This window comes from Sprattus sprattus, assembly GCF_963457725.1.
Source record: "Sprattus sprattus genome assembly, chromosome: 3".
Classification (NCBI taxonomy): domain Eukaryota; kingdom Metazoa; phylum Chordata; class Actinopteri; order Clupeiformes; family Clupeidae; genus Sprattus; species Sprattus sprattus.
This window is the reverse complement of record NC_137922.1, coordinates 15,448,662-15,468,400: the sequence shown is the minus strand read 5'-3', so window position 1 is coordinate 15,468,400 and position 19,739 is coordinate 15,448,662. Positions and strand designations below refer to the sequence as shown.

Sequence of the window (19,739 nt, the reverse complement as noted above, 5' to 3'; positions counted from 1 at the left end):
CATATTATCAGTTTGTAAATAATATTTGAAAGCTTTTGTTGAACAAAAGTATATGTATCATTTTAGCTAATTCTGGGCCGGTAGGCCTAATGCATGATGAACACAAATTAAACTTTATGAATTCATAAAGTAGCCCAAATACTGAATGGTTGAATAACAATAAAGTTACACGCTCAAATGTAAACTAACTACGCATTTCTCCTCATGACAGCCACACCACATGTAAGCTCTACCTGTTAATAAATTATCATAGATATCATTAGACCTATATGTACAGCCATAATTCTTTCTGGTCTTCATGCGAGTCTTCATACCAACAGGGAACTGCAGCCAAAGATGACATCATTAGTCTACAAACTATGAGTCAAAGTGGATTTAGGTGGTTTGGCGAGGGTGTCACTGCGGCTTTCGATGATATGTGTTACTATGCATAAGTGTACAATGGTGTTGTATTCATGATGATTTTTGTGCAGAATGTCGATAATCAACGCACATCCTGCAAAGCCCACAACCGATTATCTGAATCTGACATCTCTTGCACTCCAACAGAGAATGTATAGAAATAGCCAAAGTTTTTTTTTTCTACAAGACTTTGTTAGAAAAAAACAACTTTGTTTCCACTAAATAGAATATATTAATGAAAAACAGAAGGGGTTGTTTAGTCTGTAAATAATACGTAGGCCTATATGCCATTAGTGACAGTCGGTAGACTTCAACATGCAGTGCGCATGTTGACCAGTTGCTATGGGAACGAAAGTTTGTTTCGCTTCTTGGTCTGTGCATCTCTGTCTACGGAGCTAGTTGCTTGTTGATAGTTTGGTGCGTCTTGTATTGGGCGAACTTTAGTTAGGCCGACGGATCTCCAGCGACGTTACATATCCTAAAGTAGGCTGTTTCGAGTACAGCTGTAGCTGTAATTAGTTTGATTCACTGATCGCACCACCGCCGAGTAGATGAGCAGGTGGGTAATTTAGGCTCGCCCGTTTCTGACTCTGGTCCACGTAGTGCTAGCAAGCTAGCAAGAATTGTATGTGATCATAAACATTAGTCATGTTTGCAAGCGTTTAAGCTCTTTTATTCAGCGACAAGTAGCCTGCCTAGTTATCGGAGGAAATTACCAGACACTGTATCAAGTCGGCTTTCTACAAGTTATGTGACTATGTTATGGAGTGCATGGAATGATGCATTGTTGATATTGTGTTTGTTGCAACCAGACAAACGTTACGATGTGTCGGAACGTCCACAAAAGGTCGCTCTGAATCAAAGGTAGGCTTTTCGTTGTATGGCAGTAGGCTGTAACCCATCACAAAGTTAACATGCTAACGTCAAATTAGACAAACTGTATTATGTAGTCCTACTTTAGGCCTATAACTTTGTGTGTGTCTGTCTCTGTGTGCATGAGCGCGCGTGCGTGTTTATTTTTTTCAGGGCTCGCTTGCCGCACAGTTAGTTGCAGTTTGTGCTGGAGGTAGGATAATATATTAAACGCAACCTCTCTAAACCTATGTAAGACTACTTTTTGGAATCGCACTAATGGCCCAGCAATAATTAGAGCCCCACGGGAATTTAATTTGCATGTGTTTGCGTTGCTCCACAGAGCCGGCGTCTAATGAGTCCGTCCACAATAAATCAAGGTAGGTTCAATGGCAACAGAATTAAATGCTAGGCTACTTAACTCGATTCTCCAGATAAGTAGCGGTGACCCCCCCCCCCTACTACAAATCAGTAGGTAATAGGCTACAATAAAGTGCTTCTTGTGTGTGATCTTGATAATCCCAATGTTAGGCACACTTCCCATTCAAAGTCTTTCCATTCAGTCTCTTAAGATGTTGTCTGTAGTTGCTGGGTGCCATGATTATTACAATAATGAGGGCTAGTTGTCCTGCTCAGGCCAACAGCAAGGCCGATCCCAAAGGCAGCTGGAGAAGATCAGAGAGCCTCCAAAACAACAGCTACTAGATCACCGAAAGCGAAGTTGAATGGGTAAGAAAGGCAAAATAATTCTGAACTGAATTCTAAATTATTGTAGTTGCCATGAAAAAAGGCAAACTGAGTTGTCTTGACAACAAAGGAGACATATATTGAGAATATGTACATTATTACATTTCGAAGCCTTTATTTTGTTAACATCTGAAAATGCACATTTGCAAGGAAAAGCATCTTAGATAATGGACACAAGGTCTGTTATATTCTCATTGTTTTGAATCACTTGTGTGGGATTTCTGAGACCTCTTACCTTTGCATCTCCTTACTCTCGCTCAGTGTGCTACCTGATGGGGCATAGCAGTGAAAAACTAGAAAGAGCGGTGACCAACAAATTGCTTTTCCTCTTTGTTATGGAACCTTTTCAGGACTGAAGAGCATGCAATATCCCCAGTTCAACTCCATAAAGATGAGACAGAGAATGGTTGTGGAACAGTCAAACAGCCTTGCTCTAAGGCTCAGCCTCAGTCTCCTGTTTTAGGTGTGTAAACTACTCTCTGCAGTGGGTCACAAAGCACACAGCACTTTTCTTGTCACAGCTCCTTAAATATATGTCTGATATTTATTTGCTGACACAGATAGAAAATGCCACAGAATGCCAGAGGATAGAAAAAAAAACACATCTTCTGAGTCGCAATAAGAAGTTTGTACCACAAATCACCACAAGCTGCATTTCCCTCCCATCTGTCTAGTTGTTTGATCATCTTAGGTGATTTGTACAGATGTTGTTAAGCTTTGTCTGTAGTGTGAGCTAAACTTTTAAGGGTCAGTGTTTGTTTTGGCAAACACTTTCAGCTGGGTCAGCACGTGATGCTGGTGTACCAAGGCTGGCATCCCCAGCCCTGCGGCCGTCAGCCGTGTCAGATGAGTCAGAAGAGCAGGGGGTTGCAGCAGGGGCTTCTTTAGCCTGGCGGCCCGTGCGAGGGGTGTGTCCTCGTAGAAGTGACACTTCCGACTTCCAGGCCGAACCTCAGAGAGATCAAAGCCCAAGTGAGGAGGAGGAAGAGGAGTGTGCTGATGATGAAGATGAGAAGCCTGCACGCAATGCTCCGTTAGAGCTTCTGGCTGAGGTAACTGGTCTCACAACAGGATTGGTCACCTTATTTTACAGCCCCACTCATTTAAAGAACATATACAGCAATCACGGATATTTTTTAAAAGTGATATAATTGTTCCTCGTTTGAAAGTTATGCATACTTTTGGTTGTGTGCGTGCATGTCTGTTTGTGTGTGTGTGTGTTAAAACATACGTTTGTGTACATGTGTGTGTGTGTGTGTGTGTGTTAATAAACACATCTTTGTACATGCCTGTGTCTGTCAGGCTTATAAGCTCCTGTCAGGTAAACAGACATGAAATACCTTAAGAGTTAAAGCTGGATATGTCATCAGTGGGCAGCATTATCCACCGTCAGTCACACAAACATTTCTTCATGATGGAATTTTTTTTATGAATTCCTCTCTCCAGTTCTTGAGAGCTGTGATGGAGAAAGACTACCCTCTGTCTCAGAAACTCTGTCAGATGAGTAAGTGTGCTAAAGTCATTATATATGTCGCACTTTTCACTGTTTTGGCTCTGTACAGTTATCAATAGCCGCATGCATGATCACTCTGTCTACCATACACACACACACACACACACACACACACACACACTCACACACACACACTCTTAAGGCCGAATTATGCTCTGTTTTAGACGTAACGCGTAAGCACGTAATTTACACAAGGAACTTGTTTTAGACAAGTTTTGATTTAAGGTTCGTTTTAGACGCAGAGCCGTGTTGCAAGGCTTGTGAGCCGTGTTGCGTGTTGCAAAGCAAATTGACGCCAGAACTGTAGATTTATTTTTGAGTTAAGTAAGCCTATTTATTGCAGCAGGACAAAGGAAAAAAACTTACCGGAGCATGAAAGTGTAGTGGGCGAAAGGCTTGATGTTATGAATACATGTGTTACACAAAATACAAATGTTGGCAATTCAGTACCAGTGGCGAAAAAGACAGCACATGACGCAAAAGTTCGTTTATTGACATATTTTAATGACTGCGACAGGCTTTAAAACGATGTGTTTATGAGTTACATTATTCAAAGATGAGGTGGTAGCCTAAACGGCGAGAGAATCTCATCATGTTGTCAATGCTTGTAACCACAATGGTGCTGGCCACAAGGTAACGGCAGGTTACTGTTAACTTTTGTATATGAGCAGACTGGGCTCATTCTATCAAACTCGCTGGTGCAATTGATGGATTCACGTCAATATGAACTCAATGAAAGATATCGCCATGACTCACAAGTGGCGGAAAATGAATATGAAAGTACCTTTGTTCGTGAATGACCACATTCTCTCCAAACATTCGCAGGTGAGAGTGGGATATTCGCGGTAATTTGAGCGTCCTTATAAGTGTTTAAAGAGGATTTGTAAAGGAGTTCATGTCTTCGGACCTCGTTATGTTTGTTCCTAATCCATAAGAAAAGGCTTGTGAGACGGTCTGCAGGGTATTCATGATTTTAAAAAAATATCTGGGTCTAAAAAAGACTGTATGCTATTAACCCGGAAACGTGAGACTCTGTGAAAGGCTGTGGTAGCCGGCCAATCACAGCCTTTGCGAGCTGTGTAGGGCCGTAGTGTTTTAGTCGCATAGTCAGGAATTTTGGGCGACGCACTTAAGCACGTAAGGGGGGGTATTTTACCGCGCAAGGGGGGGTTGTGTATCTTACGTGCTTACGCGTTACGTCTAAAACAGAGCATAATTCGGCCTTTATACACACACACACACTGTTACTGTCTGATGTGAGCTCTCAGGAACAGTTATGAGTGCTCACAGACCACAAATCTACACATTAAATGGTTGGCTGCACTGATGGCAAAGAAAAAACGATTTCTAATTCTTTGAAATGAAACAATAAAAATTCCTCATCCGTTAGAAACAAGGCTGTTTTCTCTCTGCTAATGATTGATGCTAGCACCATGGCTGAGTTGAACTGAGGCACTGTGGTAATATCATTTTAATTGTTGATCATTTACCTTTTATAATACCTCTACACAGACGCATGTCTTGAATACCTTGTACTTGTGCCTCTTAACTGCAGCCTGGCTCAGCTACTGTTGGTCATCTTTTTTTTCATCTTTCATTCTTTTTTCCCCTTCTTTTCTAAGTTCTCATTTATGAGCCAGAAAACCCAGAGGCCAAACTATTCATGCCACTTATTGAGGAGCGGTTACTGATCGGTAAGTCAGAAGGACAAATCATACTTTCGCTCTCTCTTTCACTGTAGATCTAATCATTCTGAGGTTTGTAATAAAGGGTCTTTTAACTCTATATAGTTTTTTAAATGTTTCATTTTGATAGTCCCACAATCTTTTTATTCTGCTCCTCTGACTTTATCGTGTAGCTTGGAAATTGAGTGATTTACATTTTTATTAGAAAATTAAAAGATTGTGTTTTCCCCTCTTTTCTCCTATTTTAATCATCCCTCTTTTTTTACTGATCCCGAGAGCTGCATGGCTATTAATGGTCTTTAACCATGCAAAATTGATAATTGCTTTCTCAATGTTATAAGTTATAGGCAGATTAAAAGTTGATTAATTGCCTCATTTTGTTTTTACATGTAAATCGGTGATATAAAATGAAAAAGAAAAAGAAAAAACTTAAGAGCACAGGATTAATATTAAGTGTAATGAAGTACTTACTTACAACAAAGATAATGGGAAGCATGTCATATTTTAAAGGGATTTTATGTGCCTCATCGTCCCAGTTACAGTACCTAAGTCATCCATGGCTGGGAACTACTCAGTGTTACCATTTATTATTGTGTGGCTTTATATGGAGAAGATTGAGCTTATTAGCGAGTTCTATTGCTAACTCGATGTCTTTTAATTGTTCACTAGCACAAGAGGCAGCGGAGCAGAGAGAGAAAGAAGAAGATACGGGGTCCAGTGGTGGGGAAGAAGAAGAACATGATGATGATGATGATGATGAGGATGATGAAAATAGTGAATGGCAGACAGACAGCTCTGAGAGTTCCTCTTCGTCCTCATCCTCTGAAGAAGACACGGATGAGGAGGAAGAGGAAGAGGAGAGGAGAATAAGTGAAGAGCAAGAGCGCTGTAAGAGAGCAACAGTAATTCCATAGTAAGCTGCGTCCCTGTCCAGTTCTCTCTGACTGTTACCCATATACGCCAGGTGTCTGCACACATGTATTTATTCATATAATATAAAATAAGAGTACACAGACACACTTATTTAGTGGTGGAAAGCGTGTTTACACCATTTGAGATTTCTGTAATAAAAATGTTAAGATGTCAATTTGTGTGGCTAGTGGATTGCAATCCTTTTGTTCACTGTTGTACAAACCATGATGCCCACTTCCCCTATCACTTGCAGTGATTTTATGTGTCATCATAACCTACCATACAAACACACACACACACACACATATTTAGCATACCAGTCCCCACTCTTTTTTTTCTTCCCTCCATTTAACCTCAAATACTCTTCTGTGCAGACTTGGACTGACACCCTGTCAGGAATGTCACTCTCTCTAGTCTCTCTCATTCTGTATCTCCTCAGTCTCCTCTACCTTTGGTATACTCCTATCGATAACAGTGTGTTCACCTAAGGACAGAGGTATCCCATTTGTTAAAATGATACAATTATTCCTGACTTTGTTGATCTGTCACTGAGAGTAAATAGTTTCTAGGCTATAATGTCTGACGTCTGACTGAAGTGTCAGTGCAGCTGAGTAACGATTTCCGGTCGAATATGCTGCCAAGCGGCATATTAATGAATCATCTTTTGCTGCCACCTAGAGGTGTTTCTCATAACGTGAAACAACTTTGACGTGCCGCTATCTCAACACTGTAATATGCTTATGTTTATGGCATCGGATGTCTTCATCCATGACCAAGTGTTACTTATTGCATACATTACATTTTTACCACTTACGCACCTGATAAGCATATAAACGTCAATATATTGAGAAATACACTGACGATATTCCTAGTTTCTACATATTTTATTGGTAGAGATCCTCAACAGGCTCAAGGACAAAATAATTAAATAACGGCGTTGTGTAAGCCACATGCGCACTATAAACGTTTGAAGCCCAGCGTTCGTCATAACTGAAGTCACGGATCGTGTAGTTTCGCAAGAACCTGTAGCCAACCAGAGCTGTCCAAGTGCTGAATGTAGAATAGAGCAACCGCGTCGCGTTTACGGTGGCTTCAGGGAACATTACAAAATCCAAGGACATTCTCATGACATTGAGTGTGTGCGGTCACACAGTTTAACACCACCCTTTGAAAGATACAAGGTCACTACATACAGATGACTTTATCACCCCCTTGAGCAGGTGTTCTTTATATCTGATAGAAGACCGATTTATTCAGTAGTTTGTCTTATTGTTAAGTTCACATATCATTTTTAAAAGTCTAAATTCCACCGGTTGTTTCCTTGCTGGAAAGGGTGGTCTGAATTTACAGGTAGCCTAACACGTTGGAGGGTTTGAAAACATTTGAAACAGGCATAGACAACCGTTTAAGTATTATTTCGATGCAATCACAGTTAAGGGATTCCAGCATTTATGACCATACGAATACTAAGATGGGGACCCACATTAATATTCGCAGTTGCTATCCATCATTCCTCAACAAGAGTGTCAGTTTTCATGATATTGATTCTTTGGCGCCACCCCGTGGACTTCAGGTCGCTTCTGACCCTGAGATATTTCTATGGAAAGGAAGATTATTGTATTAAGCGGAAACTGCTCAGAGCTATCATCAGCTTTTCTCCATCTCAAGTGAAAATCTTGAAATAAAAATAAACATTAACGTTTCAGATGGTAGTCCATGTAATGGACAGGATAGTTGTCCCCTGATGGTCAAACTCATAAAACAGAATGTTGTCATGATGCTCTGCGCAATAAAACGCTATCAATGAAAGAAAAGAAGAGAAACAGGGAGAAAAAGGAAACAACATGCCCCTTGAAAAAACAAGAATATTTGTGGCTGCAGGCATTAGCTTTTCTCTCTATCTCCCTCTCTCTCTCCCTCTCTCTCACACACACATTCTCTCTCTCCCCCCATCTTTTTCTCCTCCTCCTTCACTGAATGGCTTTGTTTTATGGACGTAATGTGTTGCTCATAGGGTCAAATTTCCTCTGTCCGTCTGTGTGCGTGGGATTCTTCACTGATATATAAATCCCGAGTGACTATAATACCTGCGAGAAAAGTCACGTCCAAAGAGGAAACGCAACTGCGATCCACGCCTGGCTGTTTTGTACCAAGTGGATTTGCTCAATACTTGGGGCCAGTTCCAAACCTGGGGAGGAACGATTGACTCACGCGTGCGTGCTTAGTAACGGATTTAAAACTGTTTTAGGTTTTCTCTGGTAAAAAAAAAAAATACAAACTTCACTCGGAAAAGGTGCGGCGCTGGATGGGTCTTTTCAACTGTATTAATATTTGGATGATATTTTTGGGGGGTGTTTCTCAAGTCTGACCACTGCGTGGCTATAAGGTGTTACTCCGGCTCTGCCTTCCTAGTTGGATTCTAGCGAGCAGTCAGAACACCTGTGACTGTCAGTACGGTAAGGAGATTAGAAACAGCCTATTCCTTTATACTCTCAGATATGGGGTAAACGAAGCAGTTTACGTGTTTATCGTGTCTGATAAAACCTCTGAACGGGAGAACACAGTCATTTTGAAATGAACTGACATTTCCTCGTGTCTAAACAAACGACCTGTCGATTGTGAAGTCTTATTTCTCACTCTGTTTTCTTAACGAAATGTGATTAAATGTAATTAAAACTAAATTACTTAAGGAGCATAGGGTTATTTCACGCACTGACGATAATAAGGTTCGTTCATTCACAGTTTTTCACTCACTGTGAAATTGAATGATGGTCGCTGGCTGGAGTTATTTAAAGATCATCTTAATTGGGAAATCGATATGGTAGTTTGTCAATCAATCGTTCGAGCCCTTTTTTTTCCGATGCACCATCAATCAAATATGACTGTGCTGTCATCGAAAATATTTAAATAACTAACCTAATTCAAGTCATCACAACTTAATTTCGTTATTAATTGTTGGCAATTCTTTCATGAGAGGTAGTGCTATCATGTCATATTTTTACGACACGATTCATTGCAGGCATTGCACATATAACATTGTCTAATACGGCCTGATTTATGGACTTCGTTTTTAAAGGCGCTCTGCTCTTTGAGGCAATTAAGTTGGACTTCACGGTCTGGTGCGCCCCGTTTGACTGCAACACCCAGAACAAGCTAGCTGCCAAGGACGACAGAAGAGGCGTCTGTTGTCCATCCGCGAGAAATAAACTTCATCCAAAACTTGGCATGATGTCCAGATGAACTCCGGGAGTCGATTTCGTAGTTTTAAGGGGTCTTGTGACCCATTAATGGCCACCGCTGGCACATTTTCTGTCTCCAGACTGCGTATAATTGAATGCGCGCGATGTTATCTCCGACCACATTTCTGCACTTGACAGAAGACTGAGCCTCCGTCCCGCTAGCGTCGTGCTGTGTGAATGGCGAGAGACGAATAGTCTCGTTCGAGACACTGATTTATCACGCAGGACCATTTTGGAATTTCGATTGATACTCTAATAAATGACGCTGAATGTTTCTATAAACTGCTAGGCAATGCATCTTGTTTCACTAAATGCGTATTCCTTTTCGAGTTGCGAAATAATATACATATATTAACACCGCGGTTTACCATGAAAGCGTGATTGTCTTGTGGTCTGATGGTCGTTTGTTTCTAAGAAACCTTTCTATTTTCCTTACAGCGCCCCATTTTATCGCTTGGTCCAGGCTCAACGGGTTTTGGCTAAGGGTGACAGCACGCACTCTCCAGAGTATTGTCCCGGTTTAGCAAACTGATGGCGGCTTCAGCACCTTCCTCCTCCGCCGGCGACCCGGATCCCAATTCGAGCAATTTACTACCACCATCCACAAGTAGGTCTCTCTCACTATGAAGCATTTTTTTTTCCTAGGGTTGTTTACTCCCCTTCTAAAAAGAGAAGAACAAAAACATGATTAATCTGTGAAATGTCTAATATCTGACAAATAACGTGCATTCACTGTGCCATCACTGAATAAGTGAAGCAGCGACAAGTATTTACCCTGGTAACTTGCTAAAAATAAAATACAAAACGCCATGACACAGAATAGGCTACAGCCTATCTGAAGGGATAAAGCCTACCTAACAAGACTGCATCAAATACAAGAATTTGCATTGGCTTTTAAACCCAACTTTAATGATGAATCTAATCATTATCAAGCCAAATAATTAATAGCATTAACATTTATATACTATTATCCCATATTATTATTATTATTATTATTATTATGTGTTGTTGTTAAGTTTAGTTATGTGCAATGTATCTGCAGCTTTGAGTATTTTCAATTTCTACCAAATTAAATCAATCTTTTTCTTTACTTAAATGTAGTTAAACATTACACCTGGTATTGGAGTTAGTTGATTTTTTTGAGTAATTAAATGGAAAATAGGTCTGATTGCAGCCACTCGTAATGACGGTGTTTTGTTCTCTTTCAATGGAAGTGGCAGGGTTTGAGCTGTAATCAGCTAAAGCTAGAGGACTTAAATGCCATAATTGCTTAAAATGACTACAGGCTACCCTCTTTTCCTTTTGTGTCTTTATTCATTGAAAGAACGCACAAAACTGTAAATTCTACCTTGATTTTCGATAATGAAAATAAAATTCAGACCTTTTTCCACTAGCCTACATTATAGTGAATATTTTTAAAGAATTGTATTTTTGAACAACCGCCTGAATATATGTGTGTGTTTGTGTGAGTGTGTGTGTGTGTTGCTCTGCTGCTGCTCATGTTGCCATTATCTCCCTGCCACGCTCTATCTCACGCGCACTGACCTGAGGCGGCACGCTCTGTCAGTGTCGCGGCAAGGGGCTGACAGCTACGCCTCGAGCCGGCACCAACTGAGCTGAACCGCCTGAGGTCCAAACACAAACAGCCACAACAACACAATCCATACAAGTCACCCGTCTCTAAAACGTGTGCATGTGGATATACTTCCATAACCCATCAATCAGAAAGGACATATTTTTCGTCTATGCATCCCAAGTGCATCCTTTTTTTGCACGATATACAATTGTCACAGAAGTCTTATATCAAGTCACAAGCTGCGTTTTAATTTTTTGCAAAAAGATATACATAGTTCCTGTGCTTTTATTTCCCATAATGTTTGAGCGTGTTTTCATTTTTCCATTATTCCTAATGGTTATTTTCCCCATACACATTTGATTGCAATATATTGCTTGCCTGCTAGACAGGCCCACGGGCGTGCTTGGCTCTTTGGATGCTAAATTCTAGACGGTTTTTTTAGGCCTTTCTCTGGCCGCCGGACGGCCAATCATGCAAGTCTCCGCCAGTCAAACACTGCGTCTCACCCAATTAATTTCTGTACTCGTTCCCGACCTCATTTCATGGCCGTTTATTTTAAAGCGCCGCTTTGCCGGATGTGTACCAGCGTTCATTAGCCCCCTCGCCTCTCTGATGGCCTCTATTGATTGCCTGGCGGAATCGGAGAATTCTCAAATGAGTATTACAGCTGGACCCCCCCACCCACACACATACATACAAACACACACCCAGCAAAGCGCCGCTTCAAACAGCCACCCCTCCCGAGCTCACGCTGCCTGCCTCCGGCCTGCTGCTGCGCTTCTCCTCCATTTCGTGCTGCTTCTGAGCCATCCACCACAAGCGAGAGTGAGAGTCAGCATAATCAAATCAAAATGTCGGTTATTCAATAGTTCTCCTGAACGTCTCGTTTTAGCCTATGATGCGTGGTGCGGCGTAGCACAAGGCTGTTCGAGGAAGCTGGGGATGAAGATATGCGGTAAGTTGGATACGATGTACACTCACACTGCCCTACTCCTCAAGTCAGGTCACAAGTTGCACATTAATAAAGGCTATTTGTGTATGGAAAACAAACCTTGTTTCAGAACGACATGTTTTGTCGACCTTGTTTTTATTTACCCCTTTCTTCCAAGTGTGTGTACTGTATTCTGATGTATGCGAAGAAACAAGGGGGGCGAACTGTCACTGCCTATTCCCATCTCTCCAGAGGTCAGCGGCGCACAGTCATTTAGCCCGAAGGCCACACAGGGTATGCGGGCGGAGGCTTTTGTATCCCCCTGTTCGCACCATGTCTCCTCGCATCTCTGGAGATGGCTTTTATTTGTTGAACAAAGCCAGCCAACAAAAGATCTCTCTCTCTCTCTCTCTCTCTCTCTCTCTCTCTCTCTCTCTCTCTCTCTCTCTCTCTCTCTCTCTCTCTCTCTCTCTTCTCTCTTCTCTCTCTGTCAGTCCTCTGAAAATATGTATAGACCTGCTGGCTAGCAAGATTGGATATATACGGGAAAGTCTATACACATCAAGATTTTATCATGGCATAGCCTAAAGACAAATTAGGCCTTACTAAATTCTGATTCAATGACTGCATACGAAAGGGGCTGTGCTTTGCGTTGCGAATGAAGGATGGTCTTCGGGATTTGATTGTTCCAGAGGGAAGGATGGCGATGTTGTCTCCTGGTCTCCTCAGCGCCTGGCTGTTACACCTGACTGGGTTTTACAGCTCGGTAAAATAACCGGAGGAGGTGGAAATGGCGGTCCAGATTGACACGTGTAGTCTAAAACTTACCTTAGAACGAAGCCCCCGCATGATCAATTCAGCATCTATTTTAGACATAACTGTCTGGTATTTTCAAGGACCGCCAATCAGATTTTTTAATCATGCCCACTGATTGATGCCATTATTTTTTACTTTGACGTCAGATGTCACATCACAGTGATGTCATACTCGTCCCTGGTTGGTTATCACCAATAATGTCTGATAAGTTATTTATATTGACCTACATGAGAAGGCCTATTTTGTAAAACACAGAGACAGCATTTAGGTGAAAACGTCAAAATCAAATGCATGTTTCATATGTATTTGTTTTATAATGGCAAACCAAGAAAGCAAATTTAAAGGTGATCTAAATTGATTTGGTCACCTGTAAGAAATGACACGCCACCTACTGGACAACTATCAGCGGAGAAATCCATGTGGCAGAATATTGTGTGGGATTTATTATTTGTATTTTTTTTGTGGGATTTTTCAAAAACTTTTTTATTGGCATATTTTAAATATTTTGGCAATTCTTTGTGCCCATTATTGTAATATATAAAACAATTCAAATTTGAAATGTGTGTAGGTTATTCCAGAATGTAACATGAAAATTATATCACATTTGTTTGACCATGTGTACGATTGATTTTGATTAAAAGGAAAGGACAAGAAACGGGGTACATTCTTTTCCCACGATGGTTGTTTCGATTTAAGACACATGGGTTTTCATCTTTTTTTTACCCTCATAGATCCTAAAAAAATGAGGATCACAACCATCTACAGATTCTCTGAATTACGCTCATGTGTATGTAGCTGTCACAGTTGACTAAGAAAAATTATCCCTGCCATAATCAACCTAAAAAAAATTACGTGCAGACGCTTGGGTCATCACTGGTCCTTATCTGTCAGGAACGGCCCCTCCTGAAAATCACAGATTAGTGGTACTGTGATTAAAACACAAGCTGGCAGTCTCATGTTGTATAGAGATCGATGAGATATGCCTGTATGCACCCAGGCGATAACAACCACACACAAGTGAAGAACAAAAGTCCAGGCAGCCTGTGTGGGAAGCATTTTTTTCGTTGTTGTCACACAAACAGTTGCCAAAATGAATTGTCCGAGGTGGGTCAAATGTACTGTTTTAGTTTAAAGCTAGCTAATCTAAAACAGAAGCTGCGAAAAGGTTCTTTTGGGATCGAAATCTATTAAAATAGTTTTTCATGAGGGGACTCATTTTCAGTGAATTTGTGTATGTAAGTGTGTGTGTGTGTGTGTGTGTGTGTGTGCGTCTCTGTTATACTTTGAATGTGTGTGTGTGTGTGTGTGTGTGTGTGTGTGTGTGTGTGTGTGTGTGTGTGTGTGTGTGTGTGTGTGTGTGTGTGTTGAACCCATAATTCCAAGTCTGCTTGTGGTAATGCATTTCATACCGTGTCGATAAAGTAGGTGCCATAAAATATCGCTCATACATCATTACCTTCAAAGGCGCACTTTATCAAACTTGCCCGAGGTGTCATGATGGCATGGACCCATCACGGTGGCTGCGTCCCAGCAGGCTTTCCTCTCAAGTGGAATCTATGCGGGGTTGGGGGCGGATGAGGCGTGGGCGTTTCGACTAAATTTACCGAGGTCCAGAGGTTTGAGGACTCCTCCCCGAACCACCCACTTTGAGCGAGCGAGTGTGGCTAGTACGTGTTGATTTGCCCTACCCTGCCCCCTTGCAGCTAAACTGTTGATGTCATACGGCAGACCCCCTTAGGGTTTCCGTTACTATAAATAGCCTGACTGTAAACACGGGGATCCCCCCAAAGTATATATAACAGCTCCGACCCAACTCCGAGTATTTACAGGAGAACATGTGTGACTTTTTTTTCCAAGTGATTGCTTGAACCTTTACTACAGCCATGCTAAATAGTGACAACTGCCCGTTTCACCCCTCTTCTGCTCCCTGTAACAACGCAGGCTTCCTGCAAAAGAACAACAGCCTGGAGGAGAAGACTCGTATCGTCAATGCCCTCAAGGAGCAATCTTCCAAAAATCAGCAGAGCTGCGAGAACAGCGAACGGGAGGATGCCCAATTCAGGCGCACTGAAACGGACTTCTCCAACCTGTTTGCTCGGGGTGAGTCTCATTCATGCACATATAGTTTGACTTAGTTTAAATTATCATAGTTGAGGTAAGCAGCTCAGTCACTTGCTGGTAACACCCATAACATTTCAGTAGAAATGCTATGTAGAGTAAATATACAAATAGTTTGGTGGAAAGTGGAATAGGGTTTCGTGTGGAGTTTGCTAAAAAGATTAAACAGTGAAATATTAATACACGGCATGGACTGTGGTGGGTATGCGTTGCTTTGCCAAATTACGTGTATTTCTAAAATGTTCGTATTCAAAACAAGAACATAACTATTTTTAACAGATCTACTGCCCGCCAAAAATGGAGAGGAGCCCACCTTGCAGTTCTTGCTGGAACTCGTGGAGATCCTCACCAACTACGTGCGCAAGACCTTCGACAGGTCAACCAAAGTGCTGGACTTCCATCACCCGCACCAGCTGCTTGAGGGAATGGAGGGCTTCAACCTGGAGCTCTCCGACCAGCCCGAGTCACTTGAACAGATCCTTGTGGACTGCCGAGACACACTGAAATACGGCGTGCGAACAGGTAACGATTTTGCGTAATGTTAAAACGCAGTAAAAAAAAACGCAGTTTCCCACAGACCCAGTGTTAAATATATGTGAACTGGGATACAAAAGTGTTCTTTGGTGGATTTTAAATAGAAAGATGCCGATCAATGCCATAGTTTAATTATGAAATAGGCCTATTCTTACTTAGGTCAACTCGAAACGACCCCGTTTATTTGATTTGCTGGTTTCAAAAACGTGTCTTCACCCAATTGAAGCTGAAAAAAGGGGCCTATGTATGTTTACCCGGGAGACGTTTCATAATAGTACAGTAGATCGCTTACATAAAGAACCCCTTAAGTCGAGCCGCCTCTCGCCATAAAACAAAACCACTCTGACAGGTTATTGTGCTCTTGGTAATTTTGTTGACAGCTTGTTTCTCTTTCGACTGGCCTGCGGCGATTTACAATGTCTTTACAAGCGCATGAAAGCAGTTAGTTGCTTTATTACGTGTAGCCTCATTTAAAACAAGAAACCCATCACAATGAAGCAAAAAGTGTACTGTTTTTCAGATGAAGGGAGAAATTTAACACAAATTGAGTTTTCAAAACCGTTCGAGAACTGTGCTGTCCATGGTACTGAAATATTCCCAAAGTGAGGACGTATGGTTGCAAGTGTCCTGTTGAGTAGTCATTAGACACAATTTACATAAAACAACCATTTTAGAATAAAGACACATATTATCTTCGTAAATTCACGAGACAATACTTGGTCTAATCATACAGAAAGAGAAAGTCAAATACAACTGACTTTGATGACAGACTACACAGTTACACAATACGACAGTTTGTTTTTAGAACTGGCTGATGTAAGTTTGCGTCTACCTTGGTTTCTCACACAATGCATTCCCAGAATCACATAATCTCCGTGTCCCCAGTCCGTCCTCGCTCGAAGTCCTACGAAATCGTTCGGCGACAGATATCTGGCCGAGCTGAATCAAATATCATTTGGCCTATCAATACATAATTATACTTGCTCATCGAAACGTATCACGCAGACTAATGAGCCGCATTAAAAGGGCATTGCGTGGAGGCGGGATGGTAGGACTCATGAAATGAACATCTGCTTTGTGTGGGCACACCATGATATGGCCTTATGCAAATTACACACAGCTAAGATGAAAAAAGAAAAAAATGAAATTGATTCTCTTTTTTCATTTAATTAACTTTCCAAAGTCTGTGTGCCTATTCTTTCTCTCTCACAGTCACCCAAATATATCTATTTTCTCTATCTATCTATCCATCTATCTATCTATCTATCTATCTATCTATCTATCTATCTGTCTATCTATCTATCTATCTATCTATCTATCTATCTATCTATCTATCTCTCTATCTATCTATCTATCTATCTATCTATCTATCTATCTATCTATCTATCTATCTATCTATCTATCTATCTATCTATCTGTATGTGTTGGGGTGTATTTATGTTAGATATGTTCCTTACGTAGGTGTTTTCAGTACAGGTTTCCTCTGTCCTTCTAGGTCATCCCAGGTTCTTTAACCAGCTGTCCACTGGGCTGGACATCATCGGGTTAGCTGGAGAATGGCTGACCTCGACCGCAAACACCAACATGTGAGTCCCACTGGTCTTGTCACCTTCCTCTACCTCCAGCACTTTGACTTGAGTATTCATTCTTTCCTTCCACTCCTTTGACATTTGTTCCCTTCTCTTTTGCCATTTTCTGGCTGCCTCTCTCCGTGTTTCTGTCTTTTCTTTTTATTGTCCCTCTCTCGCTCTCTTTCTTTCTCTCTCTCTTTCTCTCTCTCATTCCATTTCCTCTTTCCTGATCTTTCTCGCTTTCGCTCTCTATCTCTGTCCAGCCATGATTCGCAGTGAATGGCAGTAAATGGTAGTGATGAAAGATCCCTCAACATATCTATTCTGTGCCAGAGAAAAAGCCTGGGGAGGCACTCAGAACAAAAGTAGATTGTCTTTCATGTAAAGTGAATTTGGCCCAGAGACTGTCAGTGCTAGCCAAGGAATTGGAGGATGATTCTTCCAACAAAATGTCCTCCTTCCTTCTTGTCTGCCCTCTATCCAGCTCTTTTCTTTTTCAACATGCACTCCTCTGTCACCTTGTTTCTCTTCCCTTGTCTCCTTGTCTTTCCTGTTTTCCTCCTGAAGTGATTTACACACTAAAATGCAGGGTTACACAAGGCGAGAACCAGCACAGATATGAAACCAGTTTCATTCTACAACAATCAATCAAACATCAATCAAATTGACTGGCATATGTGGGGCAGCCCCTTCTATTTCCTCCTGACCCCTCCCCCACTCCTTAAACTCCTCATTCACCCAGCCATCATAACGTGTAAATATGGGAAACTATTAGAACTTGCGCGCGTATCGTGTCCATTCATACAGGGACAGCTTTTGTGACATCTGTGTGTGTGTGTGTGTCTGTGTGTGTTTTAGACAGAGAGTATGTGTGTGTGGAGGGGGGGGGGGGGGGGGGGGGTTGGGGTGTGTATGGGTTTGTATTTGCACTGGGATTGGGTCATTTCGAGTACACGCTTAAAGGGATTGTCCTCAGCGACCATGCAGCCTGCAGAGGGTTGGGGCCACCTGACTCAGTCTGCTTATGTAAAGTGTTTTTTGCGGAGGCCACCGTGGCCCGAGGTGCTGGCTTAGTTAGCACCATATCGAACAGCATCTCTGGACAACGTTTTCATTGCCGCTACAGCGCCGCTTGCCTCGGGCACTGTTAGATTGCATATTGATCAGCTGTTACACGGCACCCTGCTCTGTTCCATTCGGCGATCGCCACAGACCCGCAGCACAGCGCACAACCTCTCTTCCCAGTGCAGACACAGATAGCACCCAACACCATCCATATCCCCTTTTAAATTAGCTTAGCCGATAAGTCCCTTGAACACTTTAAGGGAGAGCTGCCGTGCTACGGATCCCCAGCTGAAATGAGAGGAGGTGCCTGAGAAAGGAGCGTCTGGTACAAAAGAGCCCAGTGAGAGGCTTGCCCCAGATCCAGTTAACGGCCCATTGATTGCTGTTCATCATGAGAGCTGGTATGAGCCAAATGCCAGCTGAGGCTAGTCACACAACACACACACCCCCCACCCCTAAGGGGCCATGAAAACTGGTCTCGCTTTGTCACCTGCGGCAGCCATTTTGGTCCCAGAGGAGCGGAACACTTCATTCTGGCAGTTTGCTGTTAATGTGGGCTGACTCTCGGAGACTGGCTAGGAAATGGGGATCACTTACAAGGGTCAAGTAATTCCTCAGTCACTATTACTTATCAACAAAGGCATGGGTCTCAGGGGAGCTAACCAAGCTAATTCACACACAGGGAAATGACAAGGAAATGCTCCAGATCATGTTGCAGGCTTATACTCTGCCTTTTTTTCTTTTTTCAATCATTCAAATGATGTCTAAAATGTGCAAAAGGCTGAGACTTCAGGTCATGAAGCTTTGCTAGGAGTTCATCACAAATGGGTCACACTCACAGCAAACTAATGACTTTTCAATTGAGCAAAGTCATTTCTGTCTTTAAATACTCTCAGCTGAGTGAAGTGTTTTCTTCTGGCTGAAGTGGAGAGCTTTAGCATCCACCTACGTGCGTGAATGCTGCCTCCCCCCCACTGTAAAGGCTGATTTTCTCTCCAGGCAACCAGACCCATTTTCTCCCCTGCTGAGGACTCCATGTTGTGCTAAAATGGCTCCCTACTCCAGGCGGAGCAGCTAAGGGCTTCCTATTGTGCAATGTGTGTGAGTGTTTGTGTTTGTGTGTGTGTGTGTCTGTGTGTGTGTGTGTGTGTGTGTGTGTGTGTGTGTGTGTGTGTGTGTGTGTGTGTGTGTGTGTGTGTGTGTGTGTGTGTGTGTGTGTGTGTGTGTGTGTGTGGGTGTGTGTATACACATGTGTGTGTGTGTGTGTGTGTGTGTGTGTGTGTGTGTGTGTGTGTGTGTGTGTGTGTGTGTGCATGTGTGTGTGTTTGTGGATGCTCATGTGTGCATGTTTGCAAAGCCGTGGATGAATGTCTTTGTATCCACGTTTGCAAGGCTGAGTGTGCATGTATGTTTTTGTATCCATCGTGCTTTTTCCCAGGCTATGTGTGTGTGTTTGTGTGTGTGTGTGTTTGTTTTTCCTAGGTTGTGTGTGTGTGTGCGTGCATGTGTACATGGCCCATGTGTGTGTGTGTGCTACAGAAGATGGCTAGAGTCTCTTGTGCTGTCAGTGCTCTCATTATTCACCGGGGCTAATTAGGAATCATCATTTCTAATGACTCCTGACACTTATTGACTGGCACCTAATGTGCTAATAAAAATGTCCCCAGGGCCTTGCACCACACAACAACTCTACATGAGCAATGAGCTTCAGACTCAATAGTCCCCTGTGTGAATTTCTGTGTGTGTGTGTGTGTGTGTGTGTGTGTGTGTGTGTGTCT

At 42.2% G+C, this 19,739-nt stretch overlaps 1 protein-coding gene across 1 annotated transcript in view; it reads left to right on the top strand.

Moving 5' to 3' along the window:
- Window positions 1–9,881: 9,881 nt before the first annotated feature.
- The window catches only part of gad1b (glutamate decarboxylase 1b), a gene marked incomplete at both ends in the record, with an annotated part of 17,218 nt that continues 7,360 nt past the window's right edge, over window positions 9,882–19,739 (top strand). The window contains 5 exons of the mRNA XM_080835219.1: window positions 9,882–9,957; window positions 11,819–11,881; window positions 14,615–14,773; window positions 15,071–15,313; window positions 16,821–16,911. Of these exons, the coding sequence (XP_080691345.1) occupies window positions 9,882–9,957; window positions 11,819–11,881; window positions 14,615–14,773; window positions 15,071–15,313; window positions 16,821–16,911 (632 nt within the window). The remainder of the gene's footprint in view (window positions 9,958–11,818; window positions 11,882–14,614; window positions 14,774–15,070; window positions 15,314–16,820; window positions 16,912–19,739) is intronic.